The 19,713-nt window shown below is 40.7% G+C and overlaps 1 protein-coding gene across 1 annotated transcript in view; it reads left to right on the top strand.

The window, feature by feature from the left end:
• Window positions 1–575: 575 nt before the first annotated feature.
• The window catches only part of LOC117558269 (copine-8), a 102,874-nt gene continuing 83,736 nt past the window's right edge, over window positions 576–19,713 (top strand). Inside the window, exon 1 of the mRNA XM_034234323.1 lies at window positions 576–815. Coding sequence (XP_034090214.1) covers window positions 718–815 — 98 coding nt within the window. The 5' untranslated portion in view covers window positions 576–717. The remainder of the gene's footprint in view (window positions 816–19,713) is intronic.

The following is a 19,713-nucleotide window of genomic DNA, read 5'->3' as shown; positions in this document are numbered from 1 at the left end:
TGTTTCATGCAAAACAAAAAACACATTGAATTGAACTGAATTAAACTGAATTGAACTGATGTGTGAATGACAGTATTGAGGGCAAGGGAAATGTGCACCACACACACACACAGGAAATACTTTTCATGAGAAATGTCTTTTATTTCTCGAATGTTGTCTTACTGTTATTACTTCCATGCCAGTCAATCTGAGGCTCTGAATTCTAAATGAGCTGAGCAGAAGTCAACTGAACTGAACTGAATTGGGATAGTGGGAGACAGCCATATCGAGAGGAAGGAGATGGCATAGAGGCATAAAGAAAGAGGAAAGGGAGAAGGAGAAGAGAGAAACACCAACACACACGCGTGCGCACACACGCACACACACACACACACACACACACACACACACACACACACCACACACACACACACACACCCACACACACACACACACACACACACACACACACACACACACACACACACACACACACACACACACACACACACACACACACACACACAGAGAGAGAGAGAGGAAGAGAGAGAGATAGAGAGAAGGAGAGAGAGAAGTGACATCACATCTCCCAGCCTCTCTCTCCCTCTCCCCGGCACCTTTGCTCCACTTCTCGCCGAGGAGGCGCACACAGTTTCTCGCTATCCTCCTTCACCGCTCGTAAAAAGGGGTTGGACCAAACACGAGGAAAGAAAAGGCAAAACATTTTTTTTTGACAGCATGAACAACAGTTTCCTCAACATGGCGTCGATAGGAGACTTCGACCCGCTCAACGCGACTATCCCTGCCACCAAAGTTGAAATCACAGTGTCCTGCAGGTAGGGGAATGTCTCCGTTTAACTTGGGTTTAGTCTGACAGGCTTACGTAAAATCACCTGGAAGTCACTTGTACTTTAACTCAGTCCAAGTTGGTTTTAGTTTCAGCTTATAGTGTGTTAACATTTACGCTATTTATGGCGAGTAAACGTAAAACTGAGGCTAAGTAAATTTGAGAAGTGTGGTGCCACTTTGTTACTTTTACACCATTTAAAACGCTGTTAAGAATAACTATTTATTGAGGATTCTTGCATATAAACCATAGACTGTATATATGTTTATATCTATATATATAGCCTATATATAGATATAAACACAATTATATCAATATGTGATTCAAATGCAAAAACGGTAACGTTAAAAACCCAGTAAGGTCAGCGAAAACTGACTTTAAAAAGTAGCCTTCAATAAACACAGACGTCAGTAGCCTACTACATGAACGTTGCACAGGAATGTAACATTGAAAATAGGGACAACATGTGTTTTATGGCTATTGAAAACACAATGTCTTATACAGTCTCACTTACAAGTATATTATAGTAGTGGTACAATTATTACAGTTATGGTGTGTGGGCATGTGAGTGACATTGAATGCAGCGGACAGGGCTGGTGTGTAGGGTTTATGTGTGTAACCCTGTGTGAAAGAGGTCTTTCTCTGTCATTCAGGGAGGATTTTCCTCTCTGCATACGAGTAGGATAAGAATGCAGAGAATGTACTTTATTCTGCCTGACTGGTGACCCACAGCAGGCTACAGGCTGCACACTTCACAGGTTAGCCATATTTTCCGAGGAGCCCCCTGCAAAGGAATCCAATTAAATGTGTCATCTCCATCAGACAAAATAGGTCACATTACATCTGCTGGCATGTTTTAAACTACGTAGAGGTTGTTTAATACACATTTAGCTACCTGCCTGTCAAGAGGTTGCATTGTTTGGGAATTCCTCTGTGCATGTCTGTGTATCTGATGATGTAGATATGGCTTCATTTTGTTTTTCAGTGAAACATTATGTCTCAAGTTTCTTAAAACACTGCTGGCTGATGGTTATGATATTTGACAAGTTGAGAAATGTTGTTTTCATTAACACAATCTCGACCAATTTACATTGAGATACGATCACAATTTTAATGCGACACATTAAGGGACATTAAAAACGCCACATAAGTCGACATTCCATATCTCTTCTTCTGGTTTCAAGTAAATGGTTTAAAAAAAGTGTTGGACAATCAGGCCATCAATCAAAAGTCTGTGTTTATTGTATATTTTGGCCCTGTTTTCACTTGTGTTATAATTTCCCTAATGCTGGAACTATTCAAAGATTAAACGTTTGAGATGTACATTACTTGTCTTAGAAGAGAAGTGATACATTTGAGATCCCGATTATTTATCATTGTATTATTTATTGATTTTACATGACATGACAAGATATACTTATTGCACTTTAAAATGTAACTCAACAGAGCGTTGCTTTCACTGAAAAGTGTTTCATTTAGTATGCAGTGGAGTTTAGTGAAGCATGCATTTTAAGTGCAAATACTGCTTGTATTTGCTTAGTTGTGTGAAGACAAATTATTGGTCAAAGTTCATAACTTATTTTGCAAGCCTGTAGGATTCAAGATTCCAAGGCTTTATTGTCATATGCTCAAAAGCTACTGCTACTTTGGGAAATATAAATCCCTAAGTCCCAGGCCAAGACATACAAATAATAGAAAATAGTGCAATAAAGATATAATTTAAGATGGTGCAACAGAATGCTGAAAGTAAAATACACAAATAAGTAATCTCTATATATGTAAAATAGAGTACTATGAAAACAGAATGCAAAATTAGATACTGTACAGTGAAAAACAATACTACATATTTGAATAAAATATAAATAAAAACATTATTTTATTATACGTAGACTGTTAAAAGATGTACGTGTTCTATATTTAAGTAAAGACACTCAGGAGTTTAACAGTCATATTGGATAGATACGTGGAATATGACCTTCCCTTCATTGAATACTGTATTTCCAGCAGGTTAACACCATCTCCTTAGTAACAAAGAGACAAGACATAGTCCTGTAGAATATATGAAGACGTTGGGCAGAGTTTCTTAATGACTGAGTCACCCAGTCCCGGGGGGGGTGTTATGATGGCTATCCTCCCACCTCCAACCTGAGGTAGAATGCCATGGTTACTGCCAAGTCTGTGCACGCATACATGTTTATGTGAGCTTATAGCATATATGCTGTGCATGTTTGAAGTGCAGAAAAAGGGCAGTGTGCAATATCACCATGGTGACTACTTTTTCAAAGTTTCTGTGTGTGTGGGGGGGGGGGGTGTAAGAGTGAGAAATTGCAATGAGGATAACAATGGCTTAAAGGTGGGGTAGGTAAGTTTGAGAAACCTGCTCGATATACACTTTTTGTTATATTCCATGGAATGCTCTTAACATCCCGATAGCAATGGATATCTGAAGTGCTTTCACAAAAAATGTATACAAAAATGTCATCTGTGGAAGCCGTAGTACTGTAAAAAGCACGACCAATCATTTTAGCCGGCCCAGCTAAAGTAACTGGATGGCCTACCTGCCTGTCAGCCTTCCATCTGTGCACAAACTTATCTCGTGCCCTCATTGGTCATGTGCGCGTTCGTGTGTGTTGGAGGAGGGGCTCTGTAAGGAAGTGGCAGATTTTTTCCGGTTGTGTATTTTCAAATTCTAGCACACTCGAGCTGGTTTCTCCAAAATGATCTACCCCACCTTTAAGTGAGAGCAATATGTATTAATCGTCGTTATATCCGACATTTTTGATAATATTGTTTGTCATTTTACGGCAATTATGTCACTGTCGTTTATAATTGAACTAGAATGAGAATAAAGCAATTTAGTTGAGAGTGCATCTTATGGAAATTCTCGGCAATAAGCTATTTCGGCTTATTTCAAATGCAAATCAGCCTTCTTGAAACTGTTGAGATTACAGACTGGTTTTTAGATTTTAACAGCTGTTTCTGGAAAAACAGGCAATTTGCCAACAAGTGACTTAATCAGTTTTTGCTTACACTTTCAATTTGATATTCATTCTTATTTGTTTAGACACTGAAATGTTTCTTGAAGTAGAATGTTTTCCAACGAGGGAAAGAGAGAGGAACAGATATCCTCATATGAAGTAGCCCTCCTCATGTCATTGTGGTACAGTTAAAGGTGACATAACCATTGCTGAAATATTGACATATTCTCTTAGCCTGCGTCTCCAGCTAATTCAGATAAAGCTCTGACGCTGTGGGGAGATGAAGTCAGAGCTTGGCTCCGACTCAGCAGTGAGCTGGAGACATTTTGCTGATCGATGGAAGAGCTCCGCTGTGATCAATGCGCTGCCAGCTCCGCCTGCTGCGCTGTACAAAAGCACACATGCGTAAAAGCATGTTCACACATACTGTATAGGTCTACATACTGTATGTGAATGGGTTTAGACACAAACCATCCGTCACCTACTCTTGAACAGTCACAGAAGAATAAATTACTCCCTGTTGCACTTACCAGGGGACTGTCAATGGCCTGAGGTCCAAATATTCCATTATGTCATCGATTGGGCCAGAACACCAGCTGTTACCTATTCCGTCACACCCGGACACACACACATGTACACATAATGTGACTCCCTTAGAGTATTTCTTTGCGTTTGTGTCACGTATTGCAAAAATTATATTTTTTAAATGTGATAACTGCAACATTCTCTTGCACTATATTTCTATTTCTCTTTGTTCTTCCACTGTTTTTATTATTTAATGTCTTGTGTCTTAGGATTTTCATTGCAAAACTACACTGTAGCCATAAAGCATTTCATCGTTAAATATATATACATAGCAGAGCAGACAGCGAACTGTCACTCTAAGCGGTCATGCCCACTTACAATTTAACTTAAAGCTTTAATATTTTTTTAAACCAGTGAATTATATAAAAAGTCACCCCTCTCCAGTTGTCATGAACATGATATGTAGCTATAGAGACCAAAGCTGTGTTTCATACCAGGCTGTATTGTGTTTATTTCAATTATAGTTTGATAATTCGTTAAAGGCTTCACTGCTTGGACATGGCCTTAGCCTTTATTTGAACTACTTGTAAGAGCGAGGTAGACTGAAAATAAATATAATTAAACTGTATCTAATAGAGAAATGATCCCAGTACCAAGAGCAACCTTTGGGCATTCCCTACATCACAGATTGGATGAAAAATAAGTAAAAACTACTGAGCTGATTGTGTGTTTTAGTGATTGTTTGCTTAAAGGGATAGTGGAAATGGAACCTCAAATAGTTTCGTTTTAATTATATACAAGCATAATTACTACCAAAACAATCACACCTGATTACAAATATATAATAATTGCCTTACGCATGTTAGAAGCACTTTATTGCAGCTTCCCCGAAGTTTTTTAGAAACGAAATGTTCGACTCAGCCAAACCGGAAGTGACGAAAACTTAGGAAGACGATACGATAACAAACCATGGCGTCTATGCAGAATGAACGTGGAAGGGCAAATATACCAGACAAAGAAGAAGGATTGTACGAGGTATCCAGTGATGATAGCGAGTCAGAAACATCCTCTCGGCTTTCCTACGAAAATGTCGTTTTAGGAACTGAATCTGAATCCGGTTCAGTAAGCGACGATGGTGACAATATTGAGCCAGACGATGGACCATTACGTCCTTATTTGTTCGAGCCCGAGGTGATGGTTCACGGCATGGGCAATGGCGAGGATGACCAGGACCAGGCGCCAGATGATGCACCCCTACGCACAAATAATCTTGACTGGTAGGTCCCTAAGCATAGCTCACGCATCTTAAGATCACCTGTAGCCTTTACAAATATTAATCATTGTTAACCAGTTAAGCCCGAAGGTCCCCCCAGTGGACCCCTCCCACAGTTTTTTTTTCTCTCACATGTCTCAGGGCTTCTTAACATTTATGAAACTATTAATGTTTCATACCCTTTTAAAGGTAAGAAACTCCGCTAACTGACAATAAGAACAATTGTTAGCTAGAAAAAACACAAGAGTAATACCAAGCCTTTGAATTAGCATTGAGCGAAACAATGCTAACTAATGCTAACGCTTTTTTACACACAACACACGGTAGAAATGCCCTTATTACTATCTTAACTGCACAAACAAGATATACGATTTAAAGCTGAGACTCCACAGATTCCACACATGTAATGTCATCACTGTAAGACCTCGAATTCCTGGAGCTATCAGCCAGAAAAGAGAAAGTAAACAACATCCGGTTCCAAAAATATTACAATAATTACGTCTTACCTTTTTTTATTTGTGATCAAAAGTTGTGTTCAACGGAATAAAAACGCATCTCAAGGTTAATCCAATGTCGTTGTGTCACGTAGAATTTTTTACTGATAATCAATCATCATATTTATGGCAATATACTCGGTATAAAGTATTGACACATCTATTCACCATAATAAAGGTCGGCTATTCACATGCAAATGCTATTGAATGTCCGCCATTGTTTGTGCCCGTCTTCCTATGCTCTCGTCATCACCCGAAGATTCCCGAAGTATTTCGTTTCATTGAGAGGGCGCAGTAAAATTGAAAATAAAATGAAACTAGGCGCATGAAATAAAAAAAAATTGTTTATTATGCTTATTTTTAATAAAAATACATAAGTTAAACCCAAAATTCGCAGATTTCCACTATCCCTTTAATTTAAGACTGTTTATTTCTACCAGCATGATAGAACTGAGACAAACAACACTTGCACACAAATGCGATTGCGGTCCGAGACAAATAATGACGGATGACCGAGTAGGAGTGAAACTAGAGATGTCCCGATCCGATCACGTGATCGGATCGGGACAAGAATCGGGAGAAAAAAATCGGGGATCGGGATTTTAATTTGTTTTTATATACATTTCTTTAATTTTATTTAATGTTACAAAACAAAAATGACCATGTTCACGTCTTAAAGTCATCCTGAGGCCTTAGTTTTGGTTTAACATTACACAACATCATGTAGCCTATGTGTTGCTTCTTTTGGGCTTGTTTTCATAGACCTGGGGCCTATACTACGAAGCTGGTTCAACATAACCTGGATATGTTTGAGTTAGCCGGTTGGCCTAATCCAAAACATACGCGCTCTCGCTAAACTGTACTACGACGCTGGTTATCAAGTGGATCGCTCAAGCCAGCCGTTTCCTATCTAGTTAGGTGCGCGTTCACATGAAAGGGGTGGTATTTGGAGCATTCGACCAATCACAAACATGGAGAAGCGTACTGACAGCGCAGCGCCATACTTCCTGAATGAAAAGTCAACTATAATATTAGACATATGAAGAAGTTAAACTTTAAACATCCATGACTTAAACACTTTATCCAGGATCAAAGCCACATAGCTGCACCTGCAAGGTGAATACAGCTGGCAAAAGAACAAGTGTTTGAATGCGTACATTAACAGGGTTATGATATCACTGCCCCGTCTAAAACACGATTTGACTTTAATTACATTTGTCTCGAGTGTTTCGTCAACTTAATGTGTTGCTTAAAATAATACTTCTGCATACAGTATGTGACACTGTGAGTGTTGCACGGCCAGATACGGCTCAGCTGACTCAGATAAGAAAATATGATACATTATGAAGTGATATGCCGCGGACTGTACTTAATGTTACTCTGATCCGGTTACTTATGTTGTGGCAGATATTTAAGTAAGCTTTCTTAACGCTAATGTTATAGGCCTAATAGTCAGATTGCTCTGAAGATGGAAGGTGATATTCTATTAATGTTCACGTTCACACAGTCGGTGATTTTTGCCGGCCGTCTTTCCTGCCACGGCAGCTTTTCTGTATTTCCTTTCTCCTGTAATATGACTTGATCGCTTTAAACTCCGCACACTGAGCTCTGACTGGTCAGCAGTCAGTGCTTTCACTGAGTTGAGCTCTTAGCCTGCAACCTAACCTGGTCCCGACCAGGTTAGCCGCTAAGCATAAGTTACCATGGAGATCTAGCCTGCTAAAAAGAGAACCAGCTTCGTAGGACCGGAAACCCAGAGTTTTCCCTGAATTTAGCCGGCTAAGCGAAAATCCTGCTTCGTAGTATACCCCCCTGGTTGCTTATTTCTCTCAAATCTGGCAACAGAGTGGGCGCAGTGTCTAATAGTAGCAGTAAGCTAACGAGAGGCTACGTTCAGCTGGTGACTCGGGAGTCGGGACAGAGAAAATGTCAGAAGTTTGGAAGTAGGCTATTATAAAATTGAAAGCGAAGGCAGTGTAACAGCCAGATGCAATGTTTGCAAGGCGGAGGTTCCGCGTGGTGGAAATAACAGAGCTACGTTCAACACGACCAATCTAATACGCCACCTGTGAAACAAACGCCAACAACAACACGACGAGTACACAGCGGCCACTCGGGTAACGGCACTGAAACAACCAACACTTTCAGAGACTTTTAAAAGGAAAGAGAAACTGCCCCAGAACAGTGAAAAGGCCAAACAAATAACAGCCAAGATAGCTGAATTCATCGCGTTGGATGTTATCTGTTACCTTTTTTTTCTCTTAATGCATTGCATAAAGATCGGATCGGGAAAAATCGGTATCGGCAGATTGTCAAAATCAAATGATCGGAATCGGATCGGGAGCAAAAAGAGGTGATCGGGACATCCCTAAGTGAAACAATGTCTTTTAGACTGCTTGACACATCTGCCTCTGACTCTCTCTTCCTCTATCCCTCTGTCTTGCCATGCATCCTAGCACTGTCAGCAAACATTGTTCCTGTTGACAGTAATAACTCTCCTTCCTCACCTGCTCTCCGCTGTGGAAAGATGGTGAGGATATCTCTTTCTTGTATCCCCTGTTGCCAAAACACACTGGTTGTGGTGTAAATGCAAAATTGTGAAAGAGGTTAAATGGTTACCTTCTGAGTGAATATTATTATTTTAGGCGGCTTAGAGTTTTATAAAGTAAAAATGTATAATTCTAAATCATCACAGATCCAAAAATGTAATGTCAGCCTTTAGTCCGTGTCAACACAAATTGTTCCCGACTGATTTCAGCAAAGCCCGTTTTGGAAATGTGAAAAGAGGCCACATTTGAAAAGGAGGTCATATTTGTGCAGGCCTGAAGGCTGGGACACGCGACTGCTGTGATCTTAATGGATTCACTCCAAAAATGTGTCATCGTGTTAGCTTCAAACTACAAGTAGTCCTCCAGCTTAAGGTATTTCTTATCATGTCAAAAATGAGTGAAAAACACCCATAATATAAGAGTAGTTAAAGCTTGGGACAACTTGTTTTCCTCATTGATTGCATACAATGTTGAATTAAGTATCGTGTTAGACAACAGACTGGAGTACCAACACAAAAAACAAACCAATGTACAGCTGTGGAACTTCATTTACAAAACTAGGAGCTTTATATAGCAGGACACGGAAGTTGCTGGTTTACCGTTGCCTTGATCGTTTATTTTATTTGTGTGATTGTGTGACTTAGGACTCCAATATAAGCAATAAAACACCAAGGTGGTACATTGACGATGAAGGCAGCGGTAGGACAGCAACTCCTTTGTTCCGCAAGTTAAAATTACTATTTTTGTCAAAGGAACTCACACATAGTGAATACAGGCTTCCCACACAGAGCACAAGTTAATCATATGCTTGTGATGTCAAGTTACCCCTCCTTCAAGTGGAAAAACCTGGGCGTTTTTGATTTTTTCATCAGACCCATTTTGAAAAATGGTTATCAGTATGTGTTGGCAGGCACACTTTAAAAATAGATGAAGAGTTCCATTGAGAAGAAACGGCATCATCTTGTTCTTTTTTATTATACCTGCATGACGACTAGCGCATGGATACAAACTGGTTTAACATTTGCATAATCATCTGCAAAATCAATATTAGCATGCCTGATGGATAATTCATGTTATTGAGATGAAAAGAAAGCGTCCTTGAAAGACCAGCTGTCTTCAACACTCGACATTTCATCAGGATTTTTTGTAACAGGTGATGCTAGGTAACTACAATTAAAATGTTAGGACAGAAAGCCAGCAGTACTCCGGTAAAAGTGTGTCGTGTGTTAGAAAATATTTGAAGAGAAGGCGGTGAGATAAGTCTTCCCCTCAGTCAGACCTTCAGTCAGTTGGTCGTGTCGCAAAAAGGTCTTTTAAAATCTTTGTATGGGAGTAAGATGTGTGTGTGTTTGTACATATTTGACTGAGTGTTTGTTTGAAAGAAGGCTCGGGGACTTTCCGATGTTCCAAAGCCTAGACATGAAGCATAAATGTTGTAATATTTTAATTAATTGAATAGACTGAAATTATGTTATATGCAGGGGTACGCAGGTACGCATGCGCGGCAACAATCTGAAATGCGTACTGTCACTTGTGTCACAAAGCGCATTTGCGTACCGACGTACTTGTGAAGCTTTTCCAGAAGGCGGTTAGATCACCGGACAACAGAGTCGGTCTCCCTGTGCGCAGACAGGGCTGCTGTTAACGTCGGTCTATACAACGGAATTGTGCCAAAACTAATGCCCCGGCCACACGAGGACGAAAACGGCCGTTTGCGTTACTGTTTAGTGTCATATAGACCATTCGGCCATACGAGGACGACCGAATACGGCACTAAACGACTGAGGAAACGATAACGGGTCCCAAGGTGGATAGAACGGCATACGCAACGCTCTGGGGGGTCCAACGGCTCCGTGTGTACGCCCTATACGATCATTTTCTGATAATGATTGCGCAATAGCAATAGCCCCACCTCTTCTGCTCACCTCCGCTTACCCCGCGCCATTGCTGATGTGTTTCGCCACCAACAACAACAACAACAACAATGGCGGATCGCAGAGTTGCTATCGTGCTCCGGACGCTACTGACCATGCTACAGTTCTTTGTGCAACATCTACAGCAGACTTACACATCCGGGGGGGATCTTACTCGCTGCTTTTGTGGATATGTACTGCAGCTTCAGCGATCATTTTCTGATAATGATTGCGCAATAGCCCCGCCTCTCCCCACCTCTGCTGCTCACCCCCCGCTTTCTCTCGATATGGACATAAACGCGAGAGAAGTCTAATCTGACAGGACGGAGACACCTCTCAAACTACCTAAACTAGTTATAAATATGTTTATTTTTACTGTCGGTCGGGTCACTCATTACTGGATCAGCTGCTGCATGAAACAGACACTGGCGCTGTCCAAAGAGAGGGAGGAAAAAGAGAGGCTCCGTGTATTTTTATTATTATATTATATAGAGTCGTTATTCATTTGTTTTAAAGCTCAATAAATAACAAAGAAGACCTTTGACCGGCACTTTTATAATTTTTCGGAAGGTTTAAACTTTAATACACATTAGGCTTGTTTGAGACGCGTTGCGGCTCGCCTCGAAAGTAGACGAGAATAGCCGATCGCAGCCGGGGGAGGTCTCAAAAAGCTCGCTGAAGTCGGACAGCTCGGAGTCGGCTTCTTCTTCTTCTTCTTCTTCTTCGCGGATTGCAAACAACTTTAAGGTGCATACTGTCGGCTTGACTCGGTTTGCATTTATAAAGAATGCACACATGTGTTTAATCGTTAATGTCAGATCGTGTACTAAGTAAATACATTTGTTCCTGCTCAAGATTAGATTCAACTTTATTGTTATTGCACATATTACAGGTACTGAGACAACGAAATGCAGTTTAGCTTCTAACCAGGTGCAACAAGCAGTAAAGTGAAAAGTAATGTACACAATCTACAGAATAAAATATAGAATGAATTGAATGATGAATAAACAGTGAGGGTTGTGAATACACTAGATATCAGCCTGTGAGCAGTATGAACAGTGTGTATGAATATCAATCAATCAATCAATGTTTATTTATATAGCCCAATATCACAAATGTTACATTTGTCTCAGTGGACTTTACAGTTTGTACAAAATATCAGTATGACAATACGACACCCTCTGTCCTTAGACCCTCACATCGTACAAGGAAAAACTTCCGAAGAAAACCCACAGTTTAAAGGGAAAAATGGGAGAAACCTCAGGGAGAGCAACAGAGGAGGGATCCCTCTCCCAGGACGGACAGACGTGCAATAGATGCCGTGTGTAAATTGAAAAGATAATACATTTGCAACATAGGTAGTCCAAATGTTTGGAAATGCATGTGTGTATAATAGGAAGATGAATCCACGAGGATATCCATCCAGGACCTATGATCCAGGACCACAGCCACGACTCAAGATCCAGGACAGAGGAGCGCAGGATCATCCATGACTCCGGATCCCGGCGTATACAGACACCAAAAAGAAAGACATTTGGGGAAGCTGGGTTAATCGGAACATGAGAGTACACAGGTATAGACAGAGAGAAGGAAGAAGTAAGATGTCCCCCGACAAACTAAGCCTATATCAGCAAAACTAGGGGCTGAATCTAATCAGCCCTAACTATAAGCTTTATCAAAAAGGAAGGTCTTAAGCGCACTCTTAAAAACGGATAGGGTGTCTGCCGCCCTGCACACAAACTGGAAGCTGATTCCACAAATGTGGAGCTTGATAAGAAAAGGCTCTGGCTCCCATTGTACTTTTAGAGACTCTAGGAACAACCAACAACCCTGCATTCTTGGAACGCAATGCCCTAGTAGGACAGTAGGGTATAATGAGTTCTTTAAGGTAAGATGGCGCCTGCCCATTAAGGGCCTTGTAGGCGAGAAGAAGAATTTTAAATTCTATCCTGTGTTCTATAGGGAGCCAGTGTAAGGCAGCCAGAACAGGAGTAATGTGGTCCCTTTTCCTAACTCTGGTTAGTACACGAGCTGCAGCATTTTGAATCAGCTGAAGCGACTTGACTGACTTCTTGGTACACCCTGATAATAAAGAGTTACAATAATCCAGCCTTGAAGTAACAAATGCATGGACTAGTTTCTCTGCATCGTTTTGAGGCAAGATATGCCTGATTTTTGCAATGTTACGTAGATGGAAGTAGGCGGTCCTTGAAATTGATTTTATGTGGGCGTTAAAGGATAAATCCTGATCAAATATAACACCAAGATTCCTTACAGTCTCACTGGAGGCCAAATTAATGCCATCCATGGTTAATATATCCTTAGATAATTTGTTTCGTAGATTCTTCGGGCCAAGTACAATAACTTCAGTTTTGGTCGTGTTTAACATCAAAAAGTTTAAGGTCATCCACGTTTTTAAGTCCTTAAGGCAGTCTTGAATTTTATTTAGATGATTAATTTCATCAGGCTTGATTGATAAATATAGTTGAGTATCATCCGCATAACAATGAAAATGTACAGAATGATTCCTTATAATATTGCCTAACGGAAGCATATATAATGTGAACAAAATAGGTCCGAGCACTGAGCCCTGTGGCACTCCATGGCTAACTTTGGTTTGCATGGAAGATTCATCATTGACACGTACAAACTGAGAGCGTTCAGATAGATAGGACCTAAACCAGTCTAAAGCAGTTCCCTGTATGCCAACTAAGTGCTCTAGTCTTTGCAATAGGATATCATGGTCGATAGTATCAAATGCAGCACTGAGATCGAGCAAAACAAGAATAGAGACACGTCCCTTGTCAGAGGCTATTAGAATGTCATTTGTGACTTTAACCAGAGCTGTCTCTGTGCTATGATGTGTTCTAAAGCCAGACTGAAAATCTTCAAATAAATCATTGTTTTTTAAGTAATCACACAGCTGTTTTGCGACCGCTTTCTCAAGAATTTTTGAGAGGAACGGAAGATTGGAAATAGGTCTATAATTGGCTAAAACCTCTGGATCGAGGTTGTGCTTTTTAAGAAGCGGTTTTATCACTGCTACTTTGAATGATTGTGGAACATAGCCTGATAATAAAGACATATTCATAATATTTAATAAATAAGTGCTAATTAATGGAAAAACTTCCTTCAACAGCTTAGTTGGAATTGGGTCTAACATACACGTTGATGGTTTAGAAGAGAGAATCATTGAATTTAATTGTTCAAGGTTTATGGCTGAAAAGCATTCTAGTTTACTATCTAGTGTAATATTAGAACTTACGTTTCCGGGAGCTGTTGATAACACTATACTGGTCAAAGGCAAGAGGTCATTAATTTTGTTTCTAAGAGTAACAATTTTATCATTAAAAAAGCACATAAAATCATTACTACTGAGTGCTATGGGAATAGAAGGCTCAATCGAGCTGTGGCTTTCTGTCAGCCTGGCTGAAAAGAAATCTTGCATTATTCTTATTCTCATCTATTAATGAAGAGTAGTAGGCTGCTCTCGCTTTACGCAGTGCTTTCTTATATTCATTGAGAGTAATATGCCAAATTAAACGAGATTCTTCAAGTTTAGTGGAACGCCATATCCTTTCAAGTTGTCTCGACTTTTGCTTTATTTTGCGGGTTTGGGCATTATGCCATGGAGCTAATCTATGTTGTTTTATTTTCTTCTTTTTCAAAGGAGCAACAGAGTCTAATTTTATTCGCAGCGCATCTGTAGCACTATCAACAACATGATCAATTTGGGGTGGTGTACATTTTGTATAAGTTTCCTCCCTTACATGCAGACATGCTATCGAGTTAAGTATTGGTGGAATCTCTTCCTTAAATTTGGCTATAGCACTAACAGATAGGTTTCTGCTGCAGGAGCTTTTGACTAATGCTTTGTAGTCTCGTAACAGTACTTCAAAAGTTACTAAGAAATGGTCGGATAAAGCAGGATTATGCGGTTCGACTAATAGTTGCTCAATTTCAATACCATAAGTCAGAACAAGGTCGAGAGTGTGATTATAGCAGTGGGTTGGTTTATTTACACTCTGACAAAAACCAACAGAATCTAATATAGAGTTAAATGCAACAGTAAGGCTATTTTTATCATCGTCAACATGAATATTAAAGTCACCTACGATAATTACTTTATCTGTTTTAAGAACCAAAGTTGATAAAAACTCAGAGAATTCAGATAAGAATTCTGAATAAGGACCTGGTGCACGGTACACTGTAACAAATAAGATTGGCTGCAAAGTTTTCCAGGTCGGATGCGTAAGACTAAAAACAAGACTTTCAAAGGAGGTATAATTTAATTTTGGTTTAGTATTGATAAGTAAACTTGAGTCAAAGATTGCTGCAACTCCACCTCCTCGGCCCGTGCCTCGGGCAATATGAGTATTGATATGGCTGGGTGGAGTGGCCTCATTTATGCTGACATATTCTTCATGTCTCAACCAAGTTTCAGTGAGACAGCATATATCAATATTATAATCTGATATTAAATCATTTACCAATATTGCTTTAGATGCTAGAGATCTTATGTTTAAGAGACCACATTTAATATTCCTGTTTTGTTGCACTGTAGTAGTTGTTACATTTACTTTTATTAGGTTATTATGTATGACACCTCTATTAGGTTTTACCTTAACTTGTCCTTGGGCAGACACACACACCGCTAATATTGGGTATTTTATTGGGTTCGGGATTCCTATGGATGACTGCCTAGGAGAGAGCGCAGAGAAGCGTGTAAGACTGCGACTCCGCCTCCTGGTCTCAACTCCAGTTTGTCATGGATTAAGTCCACAAAGCCCTGAAATGTTTGCCGAAATGAGATTTGCACCTTCCAAAGTAGGATGAATGCCGTCTCTCTTAATCAGACCAGGTTTTCCCCAGAAGGCTGTCCAATTATTTACGAAGCCCACATTGTTTGCTGGGCACCACCAAGACAACCAGCGCTGAAATGATGACATGCGGCTATACATGTCATCATTGATCCGATTGGGGAGGGGACCAGAGAAGATTACGGTGTCCGACATTGTTTTAGCATAACTACACACCGACTCCACATTAAGTTTGGTGCATTCTGATTGGCGTAAACGAACATCATTACCACCGACGTGAATAACAATCCTACTGTATTTACGTTTATTTTTAGCCAGCAGTTTAAGATGCGCCTCAACGTCGCCCGCTCTGGCCCCCGGAATGCATGCGACTGTGGAGGCTTCGGTCTCTAATTTCACGTGTCTCATAATAGAGCTACCAATAACCAGAGTTGGCTTCTCAGCGGGTGTCTCGCTGAGTGGGGAATATCTGTTAGATACGTGAACGGGTTGGTGGGGACCTGCGGGTTTCGCGTTATGCCCCTTCTGAACAGTCACCCAGTCTCCCTGCTGCTCGGGAGTTGCCGGGGGACGGCTAAGAGGAGCTACCTTTTGCCGGTCCGCACCGGCTAACATGGGCTTTACTGTAGCTGAGTTTCTTTCTAAGATGCGGAGCCGGGCTTCTATGGCTATGATTCCCGCCTCCAACCTAACAACTATACTACATTTAACACATGTATCGGTACCAGTAAAGGAGGCAGGGAAGTAACTAAACATGAGACAGTTAGAGCAGGAAATAGCACCCGAGGGTGGGGAAAGAGCCATGGCTAGCTATCAAGCTAAAGTAGCTACCGTTAGCAAATCCCGAAAAGAGTGTAGGCAACTGTGGAGTTACAGTCGCTAAGAGAAGGAGAGTTGTGAGTGCTTAAGCTGTAGTAACGTGTGATTACAACGTCAGGCAGTTGTCGTGATCAAGAGTTTTAAAACGATCGGTTAAGATAATAAGCTATCAGCAACAGAACAGGCACACGGGATACCCGGAGATGACAACAACCGGAAGTTACAACATGCTTACCGCAATAGTGGTCCGTGTAGAAACAGGGAATATGCTAAGATATATAAAGTATGAAAACGGTAAGCAGTGCAAGTATAGTATCAAATATATGGAAATTAATTTAATGATGATAAATATTGTGGAACAATGATGAAAAATGGGAATGGATGTGGCGACGTAGGGCTGTGCGATTATGGCAAAAATCATAATCACGATTATTTGGATCAATAATTGATATCACGATTATTTTGACGATTATTCATTGAACTTTAAAACAAATAATATTTTACCAATAAACTAGATCAACAAAATATGTTGGAGCGCACTTCCAAAACCATACTAAACATATATTAATATGATAAATAAAAATAAATTAGACCAAAATAAATTAAATCAAATATGTTGCAGTGCACTGTCACAACCTACTGAAAACTCCTTAACATATAGCCAACATTTTGGTAAAACATATTCAACATATTCCACTCAGTTACACGTTGAAGGCTGGCCCACCGTCATGGTCCAGAAGTAACAGGAAATAAATGTTGAACTACAATTTAAGACCAAATTTAAATGTTTAGGCCACCATGGCAAATGCTGGTAGGGCTGCTCATGTCAACTCTTAAAGATGTTTTGCAATAAACACCAGCCTGTTGACATGGTCTGGTTTCAGAGATGAGCGCAGGCAGGTGACAATATTGCCACCTGTACTGAAGACCCTCTCTGAAGAGGAACTTGTGGCAGTGCTGCCACATATGACACAGGAAAAAAAGAAAAGACTCTGAACCCTTTCTTTGCCATTATATAAAAATAGTGTTGCTACAAAAGTATAAATGAGGCTTACTAATAAGACAACTCAGATCTGAAGCTACTCAGGAATCTGCTGCAACAGTGCAATAAAAAAGACAACATTAATAGAATCAAACCCTTTTTTTGTTGCATTTTAGTAGAGTATAAAAATAAATGCCTTTTTAAAATAGCAACACTAGTTTCTTAACCTGAATTTATCATAGACTATAATCAATTTAAACAGAACAGATCTTAATGTTTGCATTCTTATACCATGTTGTACAATAATTATAATGAATAAGTTCAAACAAACTCAAATTTACAGCTGATTAATAAACGGTATCTAACTTGAGTTTTTATTATATCAAAAACCTGTTGAAATGCTTCTGTTATTGTTACTGTCCCCAGGAATGCTTCTTTCACAACTTCGCCATCTTTGAAAGACTTCATGTGTTTCGCAAGAACGTGACTGACACGATAAGATGCTCTGGTAGCAGCCTTGCTCTTGTTGTTGGGCCTGGTGAAAATGGACTGCTGTGCATTTAGCTGTCCTTTCAGGCCCCTCCCCTTTTGGGCAGAATTAGGAGGGAATTCCGTCTCGTAGCGTTTGTGCACTCTTTTGAAATGCCGCTCCTAAATTACCCTTCTTCGATAAAGCCACGCTCGCATTGCAGATGAGACAGATGGACTTTGAATTGGAATAGATACAGAAATAATCATCCTCCCACTCGGAGTGAAAATTATATATTTTGGGCTTTTTTGCTTCTGCCATAATTGCGGTCTTGTATGTGTGCGGACTGTCACTGCACTGCCCACTGCCCACCAGCCACGCCGGCCAATCACAAAGTTTTGATGCGTTCAAGTGCATTATTCTGGCACAGGAAGATTATGTTACAGGACATTAACGATAAAACAGAATATTGTTGTTCTATTTTTAGACACATCTCGCGATCGACTAGGAATCTCCCCGCGACCCTTCTTTTTAACGAGTTGCTGCTCTTGTTCTGACATCTTCGCTCGCGATGAACACATGTCACTCCCACGTGGCCGAGTGGGATTTTAGGGAGGGGCGAAAGCACACCCAGCAAAATAATCGTATTTTGTCAATTATGCTGTTTTCATAATCGTCACAAGCCATAATCGTAATCGCGATTAAAATACGATTAATTGCACAGCCCTATGGCGACGTAAAACTGACACAAAACAACAACAAACTTTTGCCGAGCCAATTGGAGAGTTTCATCAGCAGCACGTGGTGAAAACCACCAATGAGCGCTCAGCTCGAGATACCAGCGAGTCGTTTCCCATCAAGCATTTAGCTTCCGCAGGCCGTGGAGAGGAACTGCGCCGCCTCGCCGCGCCTCGCTCTCAAGGCTGCGGGCGTCTTTGTCCCGCGAGATTTCAACGTCTCATGTAGGCGAGCCTCCAGAGCAAGTCGGACAAAATGACTAACCATCATGCAACGGACGAGCAAGACGTTAATCGAAATTGCGCAGGTCTGCGCAGGTCTCGCTTGTCTCAAACAAGCCTGTTGACTGGCGAAAAACTCTGCCCGATTCCCTCGGCCCCCACCGCGGAGAATAAACAGAAGGGCAACCATGACAACCATGCTTCTTCGCTGCTTTTGTGGAGGAAGTTACAGCGCCACGTACAGGCTCCTGCATATGTACTGCAGCTTCTCCAGCGGTTGGAGCTAAACGGAGCGGTCTCGTGTGGGCAGACACTATCCGGATAACTATTGCGTGTGGACGGAAGCTTGTTTGCGATTGCGTTTGCGTTAATCCTATGCGTTTAGCCGTTTTCGTACTCGTGTGGCCGGGGTCTGAGCCAACCGGCTGCGGAGGGAGACTCCCCCCCCCTTCAAGCTCTGTGGTCACAAAGTACTCCACTAGCCCCCCCCCCCCGTTGACGTCCGCGATACAGAGGGCTTCATCAAATAACTTTGAGTGGAGCCAGAAGTTGGAGTACCAAACACTGACTCCAGGTACTCATCTGAGTACCTCACTGAGAAAGTTATGGTGCACCCCTGGTTATATGCTACTGTTGAGGTCTAAACGGACACCATTCAAATCTTGATTGAGTAAAGATGTAGACTCTGAAAACATTTACTGTATCATTTAGTCTTTAAGTATTTTAAAGTTAATGTATTCAGCACAAATAACCACAAATTAAGTATGTTGGTAGATTAAGATTGTATAAAATTGGATCCTCCAAAAACAGTTGCAAACTTTGGACTATCTCTCCAAGATAAAAGGAAAACCCTGACACTTCACGTTCACAATGTGTTTGGACCCTAGGCCATTGCTGTATTTATTAATGCATTCTCAGTCATCTTGACAAAGAAATCCCCCCCAAAACACTATGGATGTTCATATTAGAAGTTGCGTGTTTCAATTAAGTACTTTGTGTCTTAGAACTGCCATCGTTTATTATTGAGCCAGTGTTAGGGGCGAAGTATTTAGCATCAAAGTTTTTCTTGGAGAGATAGAGTAAAGCTGACCGAGGTGTTCCCCTGA

Source organism: Gymnodraco acuticeps, unplaced genomic scaffold (genome assembly GCF_902827175.1).
Source record: "Gymnodraco acuticeps unplaced genomic scaffold, fGymAcu1.1, whole genome shotgun sequence".
NCBI classification, from domain to species: domain Eukaryota; kingdom Metazoa; phylum Chordata; class Actinopteri; order Perciformes; family Bathydraconidae; genus Gymnodraco; species Gymnodraco acuticeps.
This window is presented reverse-complemented; position numbering and strand designations above follow the sequence as displayed.